The sequence below is a fragment of the Magallana gigas genome, chromosome 7 (genome assembly GCF_963853765.1).
Source record: "Magallana gigas chromosome 7, xbMagGiga1.1, whole genome shotgun sequence".
Taxonomy (NCBI): Eukaryota; Metazoa; Mollusca; class Bivalvia; order Ostreida; family Ostreidae; genus Magallana; species Magallana gigas.
In genome coordinates this window covers 6,899,614-6,917,959 of record NC_088859.1, presented here as the reverse complement: position 1 = coordinate 6,917,959, position 18,346 = coordinate 6,899,614, and the positions used below count along the sequence as shown (strand labels likewise).

At 31.6% G+C, this 18,346-nt stretch overlaps 1 protein-coding gene across 1 annotated transcript; it reads right to left on the bottom strand.

Moving 5' to 3' along the window:
- Positions 1 to 1,344: 1,344 nt before the first annotated feature.
- Positions 1,345 to 3,939, bottom strand: LOC109617243 (histone H2A.V). Its single transcript, XM_034456113.2, has 6 exons — positions 3,912 to 3,939; positions 3,120 to 3,222; positions 2,904 to 2,981; positions 2,685 to 2,798; positions 1,862 to 1,991; positions 1,345 to 1,738 (listed from the first exon to the last, which is right to left on the bottom strand). Exons 2-6 carry the CDS (start codon positions 3,120 to 3,122, stop codon positions 1,677 to 1,679), a joined length of 387 nt encoding a protein of 128 aa, XP_034312004.1. The 5' UTR covers positions 3,123 to 3,222; positions 3,912 to 3,939; the 3' UTR covers positions 1,345 to 1,676.
- Positions 3,940 to 18,346: the final 14,407 nt, after the last annotated feature.

Sequence of the window (18,346 nt, the reverse complement as noted above, 5' to 3'; positions counted from 1 at the left end):
GTTTCAAGGCCCATTAGGGCCGAGAACTGTCCGATAATTTTTCATACAGAAGTGTTTGAGGTTTTTTTCGTACTTAAATACTGCCATTGAATTTCATTGTTGCTTTACCCAAGAAAGTCTGATTTTGAAGGATATCAGTACTGTAATCACTGGTAACAGTCTGATATTAAGAAGCTCAGTAATATTTGACTGTTTTGGGCAACATTTTACTGCTGGAACAAAGGAATGACATCACAATATAGTGTTTTCATTAATAAATATTAATATCAGTTTTACTGCTTCAAGGGAGATACCTCCATCACTCTGGATCTACATAATGTGATTATTGTATTTCTACACATCTTCCAATTATAACGTTAAAAGAACTATTTTGCATTGCAAGAGAGTTTGACAGCTTTGTTAATTTCTTTGTCTTTAGAATTATTTTGCATTAAAAAATAAGGTAGCTTTATTATTTTTATGTGAAACACAAGCATCCTAGCCCCTGAAATAACTCAGCTACAACTGTTTCAGTTATGGCACCCAAGATGCCATACTTTTTACAAGTATTCTGCTCAATCTTTTTCTATACTAGTATTCATATTCCCTTAAGGTGGAATAATACATCATCACAAAATGGCTGACCGCTGATGGAAACGACATTTCATTTATTAAAAGGAATTTAAGGACAGCAACATGTAACTTACTCCATAGCCGAGTGGATAAAGTGTCAGACTTGTGATCTGTACATCCCGAGTTTGAATCCTATGAGGACTTTCATCGTTACTTACTGAAATAATTATTTTACATATTCATTTTTTATCCCCAAACTGCAAATTTTTCGCTTATTTGACACATGTACAGTTTATTCATCATTATATCTTTCATTATCAAATAATGTCCTGTAAATTTTAGTGGCTTTTACCATGCGTTTCATTCCACCTTAACTTGCATATGCTTCAAAACCATCCAGATTGTTGCTTTTAATTATTCCATCTGATGGCATTCACAACTATTATTGCTGTAGTACTTCCAACAATTGGTCCCATTTTGACGCTGTTGTGAACTATTATTCTTTCAAGTTTTTCATTCAATTAGTTACATGCAATACTACCAGTGTTTCTGATTTTGGGACAACTTTAACTTTCCTCTTTTCATGAACATGACAATTGACATGCAGTCATGTTAAGCTTTAGTATACAAGATTTCTTTTCCATAGCAAAGCATCAACAAGAAATGAAAGGTATTTAACTTTCACCAGAACAATTTGGCCCAAAGTAAGGAAGCATAACGACAGTTGGTTTCCAATAATATTTCTGAAGTCTGATCTTTACCTCCCATACACAGAAACTTCAAGTACAACAGTTAGATATCCATATTTATTTTAACACTTTACGTCTCTAAGATACTTCTACATTCAAAACAGCAACCCATTTAAATCTTTGTTGTCACTTGAATAAGAAAGTTGGTTTTTAAAATTTATTTATGATAAATGGACATGAATAATAATAAAACTCGACAAAAACACTGACACTGTACTATTAAAATAAAAAGAAATGGGAGTTGATGAGGTGAAAGATGAGGATAAAAATGTCTGCTAAGTTATATTAAGTCATAGTCTCTCTATATATCAACTTTTGCACAACATTTAGGTAGAGTCTTTTGTTCAGCTCCAAGAATTTTCTCACATGAACACTTTAAGCTGTTTTCTGTGTGCCCTTCTTGCCGATGAGTGACTTGTGAATATGTGGAATGACACCTGGGAAAAAAAAGAAAAGGAAAATCAATGAAAATATTTTAATACCTTGCAAGGAACTTGAAGATATTCAAGGTTTTTTTTTATAGTCAAACTATGAATTCAAATATGTGAACAAATACGTACCACCACCAGCAATTGTAGCTTTGATTAAGGAATCCAACTCTTCGTCTCCTCTGATGGCGAGCTGCAAGTGACGTGGTGTTATACGTTTGACTTTCAGATCCTTACTGGCGTTACCTGCCAACTCCAACACCTGAAGAAAAGATGTATTAATTAATACTCTAACAGATAATTATTCAATACTATCACAATTATTTTCTGTACTATAGCATCGCGGTAAATTCATTTCAGACTAGACCTACATGAAGTATAAACACATAGTTATAACACCATGTACTTCTTTCTTTTGTACCCATATGTGTCTACCCATTTTTAACAATGAAAGTTACTTTTTGAAACGATTTGCTTTACATTGATCAAATCTTAACAACCAATGACAACGGCTTTATTGATAAAACACATATATCAGAAAGAAAATCCACACGAAATCAACATATTAATTAAAAATCGCTTCAGGAGGAATGTATCAAGTTTAAGACCTGATATGATTAACACGACTTAGGTCTTTGAAATAGTTGGCGCTCAATGATAATAATACATCCGCCATCTTGGATTTTAACCGCGAAAACTAAAAATGTAAACAAACACATAAAAGTCATATTTCTCGAAAAAACTGAATGGAACAGTTAACATTTCTAAGCGAATCTGCTAAATATATATCTCCTGCACCAGAAAAACTCCGAGGTATTCATATCAAAAGCCTTATTCGAGAAAAAATGCGATTTGAAATGGGCCTACCCTGGTCCTTAGCATTACCAAATGGATTATATGTCTACAATTTTAAGGAACGACAAAGAAAAACATTTTTTTCACGCTGTATACTTACTTCAGCTGTGAGGTACTCGAGGATAGCAGCACTGTACACTGCTGCGGTGGCTCCCACTCGTCCGTGGCTTGTTGTTCTGTTCTTCAGATGTCTGTGGATACGTCCCACAGGAAACTACAGAAGGCATCAAATATTTAAATGTTAGAGCAAGAAAAAATGCTGCATATAATGGATAGCAATGTTATTAGTAATTTTCGCCATAATTTACTACATGCTAACCTGCAGTCCAGCCCTGGCCGATCGAGAAACTGCCTTAGCCTTTGCCTTTCCGGAATCTTTACCTGCTTTACCTCCTGCCTTTAAAAATAAACACAAGGGTGTAAATATTTAGGACAGAAATTATATTTTTAAGTGCCACTATTGATATTGAATGTATATTGATGCATAAAATCATTCGATGGCTTGTAATTCAAGTGATAATTACAGATTTCTTACCATCTTTGCTGCCTGATGAAATCAATCTCAAACCGACGCTAACGAAGGCCGCCGAAGTATATGCCAGTTCAAGGTCACGTGATAAAATAGACCAATGGGTATACTGCAAATGAAAACAAAGGAGAATTTATGTTTGAAATGCTTGGATTTGAGTTATAATCGAATTATTCACTCAAGTTTGACACATTTAACTATATATAATGAGTTTTACTCTCCAATTACCATAGAGAAGAATGCCACGGAATATGAAATTTTATTTTCCATTGTTAAGGGAAATAACTTTTGTGGACTTCATTTCATAACCATCCAAAGATGGGCATTACTATTTAAATCCACAGTAAACATGTGATTGATAAAATATTCATTAATTTTTCAATTTTGTATTTTTATAACTCTTCCATATTTAAAAAAAATTAACAAATGATGATGATGACCACTTGCAATTATTATTTATGTAACGTACGATAAAATTATTTATGTTTGATTTTTTTTTGGTGGTTAGATTGAATTTCAATATCTATCATTACTATTATTGATTAAACACAATCAAACATCTTTTTAAAAAGCTATAATTTTGTAATAATTTATGTACTCCTCCTGATTTAAAAAAAAAATAAAAACAAGAAAATTACCAACACCCCCCCCCCCCCCAAAAAAAGGGAAAAAAAACCTTTGAAAAACTGGGATATAAAGTTAACGTTAACAATTGTTTGGGGAGACTCAGGTTAAATATTTATGATCTATCTATATCATTAACAGGTAAAAAGAGTTTTATATATTAAAAAAAATTACCAAGATATATTTTCTTGTCGATACTGGAATGATATACTGGATTTCTTCTTTAAAAAATATTTCAAAGAAACACGCAGTGTCGTTTTATTTATACCTACTAATTTCTAGAAATTACAATTTAAAAATCTATCTGGAGGGCCTTTTATAATAAGTGGTAATAAATTAAACAGGAAATTCAAGACCGAGTACAACACCCGGATTGACTAAGGCTTTTAGTTGGCACCCCGGGGTAAACAGAGTCCACACCTGCCGCGTCTGACATGCAATCATAAATATACCCCCTCCCCCCACTGATGATATGCCAGCGTCACTCAATTACCCACACCATTCATGCGTATTTATGTATTGACGGACACGCACCCATATTCCTCATGCCGGGCATATATGTATACACGATGCAACATGTACTGACATTTCTTGGCTTAGAAATTTACAATTTTTATATCATCAACTGCATGTTCATTTTGGCAATATATATATATTTTATTGTATATTGATATCATAAACAACATCTAATTTTAGTGTATTCTTAATGTGTTTTCTCTGTGTTAGTGATATACAAAGATTTATATCATAGATACATGTTACCCCCTCCCCTCTCGATCAATAAATAAGCAAAATAAATTGGGAATATGTCTAATGGTAAATCAATTATCACACAAAAATTTTGTTGTAAATTTTGTTCTGACTAGTACTCCAATCCACATACAATTCAAAGTTTACTGTAGAGAGATACAAATCATATTGTCTGAAATTTATTAATTCAAACTTTAAAATAAAATTGAGTTATAAATTAAGTTTAAATTATTTAGACGTCGCGCAGGGTGTTGGTGTTAATTTCGGTAACGTAAAAAAACGTCAAAAACGTCATTTCACTCGTCATTATCATAGCGTAAGGATACATTTCATTAACCACAACATACAAATAAATTAAAAAATAAGACCTTTAAATTGATTTTTTTTCCACATGTAAGAGATTTTATATTTCAAAACTGTTATATAAATAAATATTTGTAAGAAATATCAATGTTCAATGATTCGCTCACAGCTTTCAATTCTTATTCCTAAATTCTTAAATGAACTTCCTCTGAAATTAGTCATATATTATAAAAAAAATAGCTCTTGATTCAAAAATGATATACAAAACTCCTTCATTCCCGAGTCTGTTCTACCCTTCTATGTTTCCTTTTTTCTTCATTAATGTTAATTCGTAGTGTAGCAGTCAAAGATCCCGTTGAAATAATCAATAAACATGTTCATCGTCACATTACGTTTAACGTCATTGCGTCATTTTACATGACCCTATATCTTATTAGTAAAAATAAATTAATTCGACCGGTTAAGTTCAGATATTTATCATCAATTATGTCTGTAAGTTATTATTCCTATATCTTATTTAGTTATTATTATACTTTGGTACCTTCTTCACAAAATAATTTGTAGTTATTTATAATTTTCTGTAGAACTGTTTTTATGAAGAAAAAAACCCCGCACACATACTGCATGCCGTAACGTTTAAGTCCTTGCGTCATTTTACGTACCCGTGACATATAATGTTGACATCATTTTTTTCCTAAAAATCAATTATTTTTATTCGCAATGCTTGTATATTTGGCATCAAATTGTTTGGGAAAAAAGCACATTTCTAACTGCGATTCATTTTTGTGAATTTTCTGCGCGACTTTTTAAAAGAAGTGTCTAAGTTACTTTCTCTTTCATTGCTTATGTAGTTTAATGTGTTTTTATGAAAGTGTGACATTTCATGTTGACATTCTAAAATGTTTCTATTAAGAAAATTTGCGGACACATTTGCTTCTTTTTAATGGCTGTACAACTTATGAAAATGCACATTCTAAAATGATTTCTATTATTATGAAATATAGCCAACATTTTTTTTAATGGGCATAATACTTGTGATCGCCATGCTACGTATAACGTTCGACTGTGAAATATATCTCTTGTGACACGTGTCTTGAATAAACTCCAGCATAACGAAAAAAATGTTATCATTGAAAATTAAATCATTATAAAATATATATTACGAAAATTTTACACAGAAACAATTTCTCTTTATTAAAAAAGTCATATATTTCAAAAAAAACTTCAATAGATCATTGCAAGTTCCTGAATCACAATTTATATTTTGGCAATCAACTCATCTTGCCCTGGTCATTTTCGAGGATTTTTTACGCATCTACAACTCCATTCTGGGAATTCTTTGATCCGGCGTCGATCCCTGTCATTGATTACGTCAAAAACGTTATGACGTATATCTGTTACATTATTAAAATAATTAGTCCACCAAAAATTTCTCTCCCAATATGAAAGTTCACCGAGATAATGTAGTTTATTTGAGATATGTACCCAAAAAGTGTTACCTATCTACATGCCATTTCTAGAAAAAATTTCAGGTTTTAACACCGATTTATGAAATATAAAAAGAAATTCCTACATTTTATTACATGTTTTGTTGAAGTCCGTATACATTCGAACAGATCGGTATATAAAACTAGAGCAGAGCTCGTGGCAAAGCCACGAGTAGGTCTTCCGTTGTTGCTGCGAGTTGAAAATATATGTGATGTGGTGTCAAACGATTATAATTACTAAACTTTCAGTTCTGTTTTTGTTATAAAAACGTGTTGTGATTGAAAGCCTGCATATAAAACATGTATTTAAAAAGAAAATAAGAAAATGTTTTAGTTTATGTAATCGTAACAAACATTATTTAAAAAATGAAATATTTAATGGCGAGTTAAATTTTCAGAGGGTAGCAAGCATTGTTGTAAACAGTATGTACTCATGGGTCATGTCAGGAATTGTGGTTTTCTTTTTTTTTTTAAACCGAACCCGTTTACAAAACACGTAACCTTTTCTCTAAGATAACTTCTTTATTTAAATATTTCTTAATTTTTGAAAACAATGTACAATTTAGAATTTTTGCGTGCTGAAAAAATTTACAGACCCTGAAACGTTCTACTACACCAAAAAAGCGTGCGACTTACGTGCAAGAAACGTTTCGTGTTAACCGTTTCGTGTGAATCGTGAAGCGTTTCGTGTAAACCGTTTAGCGTTTCGGACAAAGCGTGCAGAGTTTCGGACAAAGCGTGTAAATCGTTTCGAGCAAAGCGTGCGAGAACCATGTAAAACGTTCATCAGATTTCATTCGGAACTCTCTGACAATTTGTTTCAAAATGGCGCCCGTGTTTTACATTACATGTACTTTAAACTGATTGTAATTGGCAAAACTCTTTTGTAGGTATTTTCATGGGAAAAAAATCTAGAGGAAATGATATACTTATCTTTTTACAAAATTGAATATATTTTTAACAAACAAAAGAAAGGTATATGTATTAAAAGACGACTAGTTACAGAGTACATGTATATATAACGTTTTTATACAATGTTTCAGTACTGGTCCAGTCGTTTTACCGGTAACGAATATTTGCCAGTATCGAATAATTTTTAGAAAAATTACTAGTGGAAGACGAAGTTGAGGTTTTAAAAAATCCTAGCTAGGTAATTATAAAGAAGAAATAAATATTCTATCAGTGCGTGAAGTTGTTTGCCATTTGCACGATTATTCAAATTAAAAATGTGACCCAGATATGAGCTGCCGGAAGTTCAAAGCAGAAAAAACGAAAGTGTGAAAACTATTAAGCCTAACTATGAAAATAAGTTTTGTTATTGATCCCTATTTAGTGGATAATTAGTAAATATAATTCATTTTAAAAGATAATGCATCATATCAAATAATAATGGAGCTTTGAATGAAATTACGACTTCAAATCGAACCACGTGTAGTTTTCCTAGTTTCGGTTCATTGCGACAGAAGTATTATTTGGCTGCATATATTGATAGATATACGGGAAAAACATGGGAAAATGGCAACTACTTATCATCAATTACTATTATAAAGTGTTTTTATGAAAATTCAATATTATAAAGTAACGCAAATGAAAACTGTTTAAGTCCAGTTTTAATTTGACGGGAAAACGGTATGATAAAAATAACGATCATATTATTTGTTTAAATGACATATTCCCACAATTGTTTTTCCTTCTTCATTTATAAGTCCATTAACATGTACCTCTAGTATATTTTTGAAATTAATTCGCCTCAAAATATTCGGTCAGAAGAGATAAAAGGCGCTTAATTCGATACTGGGAAACGAATTCTCAAAACAAGGAAAATGGAGGGGGTGTTGAAATTACTTCCTTTATATTTTCGGAAGTTTGATACTACAGTTTAGAAGGACAAAGAAACGCGATTTAAACATTAAATAAAAACATTTGGAATTCCGATAATAATAGTTGCGTGCACGACGAAACCGCATACTGATTCGTTACCGGTAAAATGACTGTGCAATATTAAAATTCGCTATACATAAAAAATATTAAATACAATTAGCAAAACATGATATCTGTTGGAACAAGCCTTAATCAACTTTAACTTACACGAGCATGTTTTGATAAGCATGTATTTTTTTTTATTATTTATTTACATCGACAACTCTTACTAAGACCATTCGGCTTTGTACAAGCGGCACACATAACCTCGGACATCGGGTGAGACCTGCACCTGGCTGAACCTGTCAATCAAACTCTGTGTATTTGTTTTCATTGGATGGTCAATCGTCTCTTTTTTTGTCAATAGCCAATGGAAAAATTAATGACTTCAATGTAATCGGAATCAGTATTTGATGAAGCACACAATTTAAATGATAGAAAATTTATTAATTATTTGAACAGAATTAAATGTAAACATAGAAAGAAAACATACTGATCATTTCTATGAATTGCAGGAAGTAAGTTCTTTGGAATCTCGATTATAGATAATTTTACAAGTAATTATTTTAATTATTTAAACCACTGTTAACGGAAAACAAGAGGTCTTAAAAGTAATTAACGCACAGGGATTTGCCTACAATGTACACAGTCATGCAATTAAGAGCCATTCTCTGTAAGCATTTAAACTTTTTCAGCACACATAGAAACGGTTTTTGTCGAAAAGTTTCCAGAATGTAGACCTTATTAAACTATCTAAAATGCACATGCCAAATTGTCTATATACTGGCCAGTTTCCATGGAAACTCGACCCTAACTTCATTTTTCATCGAAATAGGCCATTTTTACTGCAGTGTTATGAAAAAATGCGGCAAGCTCAATGTTTAACAAGCATAGAATTAAAATCATCAATCCTTCATCTATCTAAAAATGTAAAAACATGATGGGGAAGCTATCCTTATTGTTGTGAAATAATAAGTTCCAAAATGATTAAATTTTTGGAAAATGAATTATCTCCCTTTGCAATTTAGAACTCTTTTGTGCTGAGAGTTCAAAAAGAGAATCGTTGAAACAGCATGTCAACAATTAAGGTAGACCTATACTCGGCACTAAATGGGCTCAATCATTAAAAGCTTAGCTTTAAATGATAAATATACATTCTAGCAATACATATACAAAAGAAAATATGTATGTTTACATGCAAGTTTGTTTGTTATCACCTCTCAGACGGGTGTACCCCCTTGCGAAAATTATTGACAATTATGAAATTTGCCAGACGTCCGTTTTTCCTAAAAATAATTACCAATTTTGGGAAAATTAGAACTGAACATACAAAATATAGTATAAATATTTATTTAAGCCATATCTCATCAATAATTTTGCGCAAATTTTTGTAAGTAAGTACGCTTTATGGACCAGGGCTGCGTTTTACAAAAGAACTTACGACTTAAAACCAAATTATTGAATGCTAATTAATAACCAACTAATTAATGATTTATTCTTATGGCTGAAAAATCTAAATATGGGAATTGAAATATTTGTAAACAAATGGTTTTATGTCAATTTTGTTCTCATAGATCATTTTACAAGACTGTAAATATTTACGACTTTGTCGTAAGTTCTTTTGTAAAATGCAGCCCTGATGTATCAAAATAGAATACAAAAAATGCAATGCTAGTATCGCGTTTGGTAATTTTTTTACTATTTTATGGACTCAAACTTAAATTCATGGTGTTTATTCTATAGATTGACATCTTAGAAAAAAGATTTTGTAAATTAAATGATATGTTGACGGATTACTTTTCACGCTATAAGATCTAAACCAAGTAGTCCCTGACGAAAAAATCCGTAAAAATCACATTTTGCTACAGTTTTCTGCCTATATCTGTCAACAATGTTAGATGTCATTTAAACATTAATTAATTGACGATTGATTAAAATCGAAATAGCTTCTGTCTCTAAATTTAAACCGGTTTTAGTAAAAGAAAAAGAAAAATTCGGGGGGGGGGGGGGTCAAAATAAAGAAGATATAAGCATACCTGAGATCCTGGTTAATCAGAAACTTCGTTTTTCATTTTACTTAAACAGAATCGAGTTTCTCAACATGTATCATTTCTATCTCTCATAGAATACATATATTACCGTTCTAATTGCTTATTATTGCCATTGCTTACAACAGCGATGTAGAGCAAAATAAATACCGGGTATCAAAAACGCTTTGTAAAAGTCGAACCAATATTGTAAATTCCGTATTATGACGTAGTGCGATACTCGGACTACTTTAAAGTGGTTTTTTCCCAAAATCTTGAAGATTTTATCCTTATTTTTGTTAAGACCCATAGATATTGTCACTACACATCTAAGATGAACCTCTTTTAGTATTTCTGAAATCCCATCCAATGCCTTATCATGTAAATGTAGTGCAGTTGGATTTAATGGATCTTTGTTTCTTCAGGTATGTTATTCATATGAATTACCCGGTACTGAGAAAAAACATAAATTACAAATAAAAAATACCAGTTATATTAATTACAATACCACTGGAACTTATTTTACATTCATGTGTTATTAATGTTTCTTTCAATCTAAAATATATGAGTTGTTTCCCCTTTAGTACCTTCAATCCTGCATGAAAACAAACAAGAAAATCAATACACACAAGAAAACCAAACTAATTAAATCTGTAAGCAAAAAAAAAAAAAATGTGTGCAAAGATATAGCTTTTATCATACATATTCTGGTATTCTATTATCAATATGAAAAATATCCCCTCCCTCACCACAAAAGCTTGGAAAATACACACAAAATCACATATGTATCATTTGAAATTAGAAAATTGATTGTTAAAACCAAACACTTTTCACATATGCTGATATGTACATGTATTCATTTTAAAATACATGTATTACAACTGTTTGTTGCATGTACATTTATGTAGAATGCATTTATACATGTATATGTAGGGGATACAATCAACAGTCAGAGGTAGTTTCTAAATTTTTGGAGTAGAGAATTTTGTTACTTTCTTCTAAGTTTCTTGCTAGCTGTTAAGAAAGTTGAAAAATGTTACCAAATGTTATACTGTTTGAGGGGATTATTTTTCCAAGCATACTCACATCAATTAATAAAAATGCATGTAGGTATAATGTATTGAAAGGTATTGTTTTAAATTGGCTTGTGTTTACTGGTCTTTATGCCAGTAATTGTCATTGGGATATAGGAATAGGACTGTAAATATCAGATTTGCAGATCTTTTAACTTTTTATTTCTTCAAAAATTTGAGTATAAATAATTTGCCATTACACGCACTGATCTATAGGGGTGTCAGGAGTCAGGATCACTTCCCCTGTAGTATTTAGAATTACAAAAGAGAACTAAAAAATGACACTGAATCCGGCCTACCCAGAAAAACACTTAAAAATCATGTTTATATAAATGCATTGTGGGGTCCATTGTATTATGATAGGAGTTACCTTAATTTACTTTTATTATCTATTGAAGTTAATTCACATACTTGAAAATTTATAATTATTATAAACTTTTGAAATCAGCATCACATTTTATGACATTTGGGATAAGTAATGAATTTATACCTTATTTGATGAAAGTAATATTTTTTTCTGCTGAGAAATTATATATTTCATGCATAACTCCTATGCTGAGTTCTATAAAAATGAGCCATTCTGATTCAGCCAAAACTGTTAATTGGTATGAAACAATGAAAGGAATGAAATATTATGCATTAAGAATGTAAACATAACTTTAATTACAAACTTGCTATTTGGATGAACATGTTTAAGAATTCTCTGCATTGGTAAATTGCAGGAATTGTATTTTTGTAAATAATGCATGTAAATTAATAGTTATAACATCATATCGGGTACTTGTATAATATAGATTGTGAAGTTTTAAAAAAGATAATTTGAAATTTCTTGATCCTTGATTACAGTTAAACAGGAAATATGGAATGAAATTAGCAGCCATGCAAATACTTTGATCAAAGGGGAATAGAGTATTTCAAATACAGTTCTATTACAAGGACTTATTTGGTATTAAAAGTGTATGTCTGCCATTAGCTGGTAACTGAAAAATAGCCTTGTTTGCTGAGTAACAGTTTCCAGATAAATTTTAAAGAATTCTTTAAACTTTTCTTCAAACTGCATGGTTATGAGCATTTGGGTTCATCCATGAATTAAAAATTCAAGTTGTTTGAGTGAGTGAATTGGGATTTTAAGCAATGGAGAAATGGAAACTACAACAATTGGGATTCTGACCAGCATATTTATAATTAGAAGTACTTTTATTCGTATTTTGCAGCTAAGAAAAATGCAAGCATTCATAAACATAGTATAATTATACTTAATCAACACATGGATCATTTCTTACAAGTACATTTGCATGATTATATTTTTTCATATATGTACACTTGATTTTAAAATTTTTATTAATTTCAGCATTCTCATCTTTATGCATTTTTTTTTAATTCATTAAAGTTATAATTATAAATAAAATACAGATGTATGATTTTATTAGAGCTGCAACAATCACTTGAGGGATTGAAAAAGAAGATGGCAAAGGATGTCATGATAATTTATATTAGAATACTATTTATAACTGGTATGAGTAATAATTACCATGATGATACCTTAATCATTAAATTATTTGAATGAAAATTTTCGCACTAAATGAATACATGTATATGTGGCATTATGATCTTTCTTACAATATAATAAAATTTTACCAAAGCAATCACTTATGCAAACAAGAGGCCTGAAGGCCTCATGGCTCACCTCATCAACTGTAGCCAAAACTCTGATGAAATCAGAACACTGTATCTTGACAAGTTAGTAAAGTAATTTTTGTTTCGAAAAGATCTTTAAAATTTTCTGCGCATATTCTCATTTTAAACGTCAAATTTTTCTTTCTTTGAGAAGAACATTTTGATTTTTTTCTTTTTATTTCTATGTAAAAATTCACCCCCTCTGATTGTGGGCTCACCCTACTCCTAGGAATCATAATGATGCTTCCACACAAGTTTAAGCTTTTTTGGCCAAATGATTTTTGAGAAGATTTTTAAAAGAATGCCAACAATTTTTTAATAATTATAAATAAGGGTCGTGCTCTGAATGTGACGTATAGTGATCTGTTTGTCTGTACATTCATCCATCCAAACATCTGTCCATCTAATGAAGGTCATATCAAATTACTTTAAAAACAATTCTAAGCATTTACACCCTTCTTTAAGCTCCGTCTTGCTCTTACTTTTCATAAATAGAACTTTTTATGTAAAAAGTGTGCAGTGACCTTGAACCAATTTAAAGGTCAAATGTTAAGATCATAGTAGATGTTTAGTCCTTTATCACTTCCCCCTAAAAGAGGGTGTTACCCTTATTCTAACAAATTTGAACCCCCTTAAACTTCTGGATGATTTGTGCAAAGTTTGATTAGAATTAGCTTAGTGGTTCTGGAGAAAAAGCTAAAATGTGGAAAGTTTTCAGATGGACGGACAGACAGAGACGGATGGCCTCCAAAAAGCTTTTAGCTCAGATGAGCTAGAAACATAAGTTTGATAAAATATGCTCTCCTTTTTTCATCAAAATTTGATAATCGTTACATAATGAAATGAGATACAAAGACATAAACTGTCTATTATACATAGAATTGAAAGAAATTGTTTATCATGTTTCCATGGTAACGATTGTTTATATATCTTACCTAGATTCGATAATTTGTAAACCAATATTACAAACACCCTCAATGTATTGCATATTTGAATATTCACATTTTTTCTCTCAAAAGGAAATAATTTACACATATTAATGAACCGTAGTACGGGTTTTATGAAGTTTGAAAGTTGTAAAATGTACACTTTTGTTTCCATGGAAACAACAATTTTGAGGTTACTTCCCCATCGTGTTTTGATTGTTTCTGATAACAGAAGACCCAGTCAATTCAGGATTGGTGTCGGTTTGCATCAACCAGTCCGCAAGAATTTACAGGGCATCACCAAAAATGCCTCATTTCTAGGCTTTTTACAAAGTTGTTAACCAAGTACTTTTAAGCCCCTGGTACAATAAGGAAAAATAAATAATTTAATTTGATTAATGTATTATTCAATAGTTAAGATGTGATGCTTTGAGAGTTTGGTGAAGATTTATCACAAACTAATCTAATTGAAATAAATATTTACGCTGAAAAAGTGTGTTCTTCAGTAAAAATCAAGACCATTTTTTGCTAAGAATGATGGGTATGTGTATCCATGGTAACGGAGTTGCCTAGCAACCAACTTTTGGTGTTTTTATGATAGGTATATGATACTATGCATCATATGAAAATTTGAGGAAAATCGGTGACTATGCCTGCCGAACCACCTATACAAGTGTTAAAATGCTTACAGAGAATGGCTCTTAATTATTATGGGAATCTTTACGTATGGTACTTAATTCAAATAGATCATGATAATCTATACACTGTACGCCGTTATACATGTACATGTAAGGAAAGCCGGTAATATATACGAAGATTGAGTCAAAAAATTAAATCATTTTTATTTCTTGTTCTTTTCAATACAATGTTAAATTACTTTGAAAAAAAAAATCCGAAATAGTAATTACAACTTTCTTTTTTGTTTAATCATTTGAATTTTTTCTGAGGTGCATGGATATGTACAGAACATATTTATTTACGCGAATGATACGACATAGGAAAAAAATTAACGGATGTTTGTATAACATTGTTTTCTTACGAATGTGACTAATTTAATTTTAAATATTTTTCAACATTATCAATGGAAATAATATCTGATTTATTTACTGTTTGTATTTTTACATCGTATTCTCTGAAACCAATAAAAATACTAATATTAGAAGAAAAATCAAATCCCGCAGAATACTGAAAACCCGATTTCAGTTTGTAATCATGCAGATTTTATTTTTGGTATTGACTATTGAGTTACGGTAACATTTTTTCTGGATGATTTTTTTTTATTTATTATTTTATGTAATAAAAGCACCATTCCAATTGTTACTCAATTAACATAAAAATTGATGACCCGGGGCTATATATGCTGAGCTGTGTGCGCTGAAGCAACACAAGATTCTCGGTCGCACGTGGCGGTTGAATTAACACAGACCGACCGAATAAACAAACGGGTGGGAAAGTGAAACAAAATGTTACACATAAGAAGAAGCCACCAAAAATGATTTTCGACAGATCTTGATATCGTTTCGCAAATCAAAAAAAAAAAAAAAATACAGCGCGAGCTCCTGTCAGCGGGGCGGGAGGAGGGGGGGGGGGGCAGCAATGAGTTCGCTTCCACAATGAAACGAACATGTAGAAAAACTACAGAAGTGATTAATATGTGACCGATAGAATCTAATCTAAAGTGTTTAAAACTGATGTGAATATTCTTTTAAATAATCATTGGATGCCTCAACTCAGGACATTCTTTTATCGTGCTAGCACCTACCGCAAACATGTAACATGGATATTTGATTATAATTTGATTTGATTTTTAAACTACCTTGTACGCTATCGTATACATCAATGCTTAATCAACTGTACAATTAAAATAAATTTATCTTTTCACCTTAAACCAATATAATAGTTGAAAACATAATAAAATATAGTTGTGTCCGTGCAAAATATGAAACATGAACGCGTGATAAGGTACATGTAGAAGATCACGAACCGACCGCGGATCACTTGTCTACTCGCGCCGGATCTCCTCAGCCATGTGCGATGGATGATCATCATTTAAATGTTTAATATTTAGGGGTTGTTGTTGTTGATTTAAAGCATTATTTGTACAGTTTATAAAATATTTGACATAAACAAACCAACCATTAATTTATGTCTGACGGTGTTTCCGATTTGGAGTAATATCGTTCATTATTATTCATTTACACTCAAATTTAATTAAATAAATACAAAATGGACAAACTTTGATAACATAAAATTAAAACAGTTCTTGTATTTACGGCTATATTAACTCAAACACGTTCATATGCATGGAAGGGTGCGTCTCGGTGTGCGAATCTTGTGTATTAAATAACTGCTATGTAGTGCAGCCGTGGCTGAGATCCTCGGTCGTGGGCGAACGATAGATTACGTAAAGGTACAACGCACAAACCCGCACAGCTCAGAACCAAGGAAGCTTTGAAAAAATTGCAGTATAATGACCTTACTCTATCAAATAGAAGTTATTTATTTTAAACTTAAAAACCCACAATTGATCTATGTCTATTATTGCTTTAGATTGAAAATGACATTCCTTTATTAATTAACTGAACGATTTCTTAAATGACACCCAATCGTTTAATCCATAAAAAATATGTGTAATCAAAACTAAAACAATTCTTGAGTTTGCGGATAAATAAATCATATATGAGAGACGCAACTCTCGTGTATTAGATAACCGCTGACCGCTAGGTAGTCCAGCCGCGATCATGGTGACCGATTCTCTCGGCCGCGGGCGAGGGAGAGCTTACGTAATGGTACACACACACAGCTCTGATTCAAGGTAGATTTCAAATGCATGGAGTTAATAACTAAAATGTAATGCATAGATTTTTTTTCATTCCATATTTTGTGGTTTACTAGAAAAGAAAAACAATGATTTGTTTCCCAAATCCCGTTTTTAAGGATTGTGCATTATAAGAACTTAACAACAATGACTTAAACTCCTAAAATAAAGCACGTATTCTAAAAAAAAAAAATTCTTATGGATTAATGCCGTTTGTATAAACCAGCATACTTTCTGCGGTAACTTTATGCCAGTTGTACGCGCAAAGACTTTCGTTAACCTGTCAAATGAAAACAGGTACATGTTAACATGTAAAGCTTTTTACACTCATACTACACAAATCTCATACAAAATAACATTGTAACGACCTTTATGAGATCCCAACAAACAACTTTTCCAGCGACAGCCATATCAAAATCCTAACCGTTTTTGAGTTATTAAGCAAAATTTTTTAGGGGCCATTGGGCCTTAATTTAAGGGGCCAGCCCTTTTTTATTGGTGTCAAATGAAAGCCCTTGATATTTTGCACACCTTTTATTCTACATGTCTTAACAAAATGTTTTTCGTTTAAAAGATATAAAGGAAAACATGTCTAAATTTTTGCACTTTTTTTAATCCTGTTTTTTGACCCCCTACCTTTTCCTAAATAAAAAACGTAATCTAAAAACAAAAACAGATGTGCACAAATACAATGTCTCTGTTATTCAAATTCGTTGGATTCCCATTCCCTGCTATCATAGTCTCGGAGCCTTTGTCTGGAAACAAAAGGCCCTAAAACAAATTAAAAGGGGAATAACTCTTTAACGGAAAGGGAATTCTACATTTTATGAATTGCTAAAGATAGTGTTTTGTAAAGTACATTAGCCCTGAAAATTTGAGCAAAAACCGTTCAGAAATGAGCAAGATATGAAGCCTCAAAGTTCGCGTCTAGGAAACAAAAAAAAAAAGAACTAGATTCGATCTCGTTGCGAGCAACGAGTGGGTCTTCCGTCCGATTTTTGAATAAATAAGATTAAACTTATCAATTCAAAGATAAAATCGTAGATCTAAGCGAAAAAAAGAGAAAAAAATTTTGCGGCACTCGAGGCTTGAACCCGGGTCGCCTGGGCCATGTCCACGACTATAACGACTGAGCTACTCGGACTCCGCTTCAGAATTTTGACGCTTAATTTCTCGAGAATGCCTTGATCGATTTTAAAACTAATTACATATTCTTAATCAGTGAAAAGGTCACTATAAGGTGTAAAAATTTCAAAGAAAAATATTAAAAAATAAAAAAGTCGAAAAATTCAATTTTTGAAATTTCCTTCCGGTGACGACCGGAAGTGACGGCGGACATTCTCTTGACCGAGGTACATTAGAAAAACGGTAGATCTATCATCTCTGAAAATTTCAGCTCTATATCTTTGCTCGTTTTTGAGAAACCCGACAGACAAAATTGACTTTTTAAAATCGTAAACGGACGATAACTTCCGACCGGAAGTGTATTTTCAAAAAATAAAAATTAAATATCAGGTTTAGATAAAAACACGTTTATATTGAACATTTGAGCGAAATCGACCCTGCCATCTCCGAGAAATCGTCTGCACAAAATCGGTAAGAAAAAAAAAGAATTATAATAATAAGAA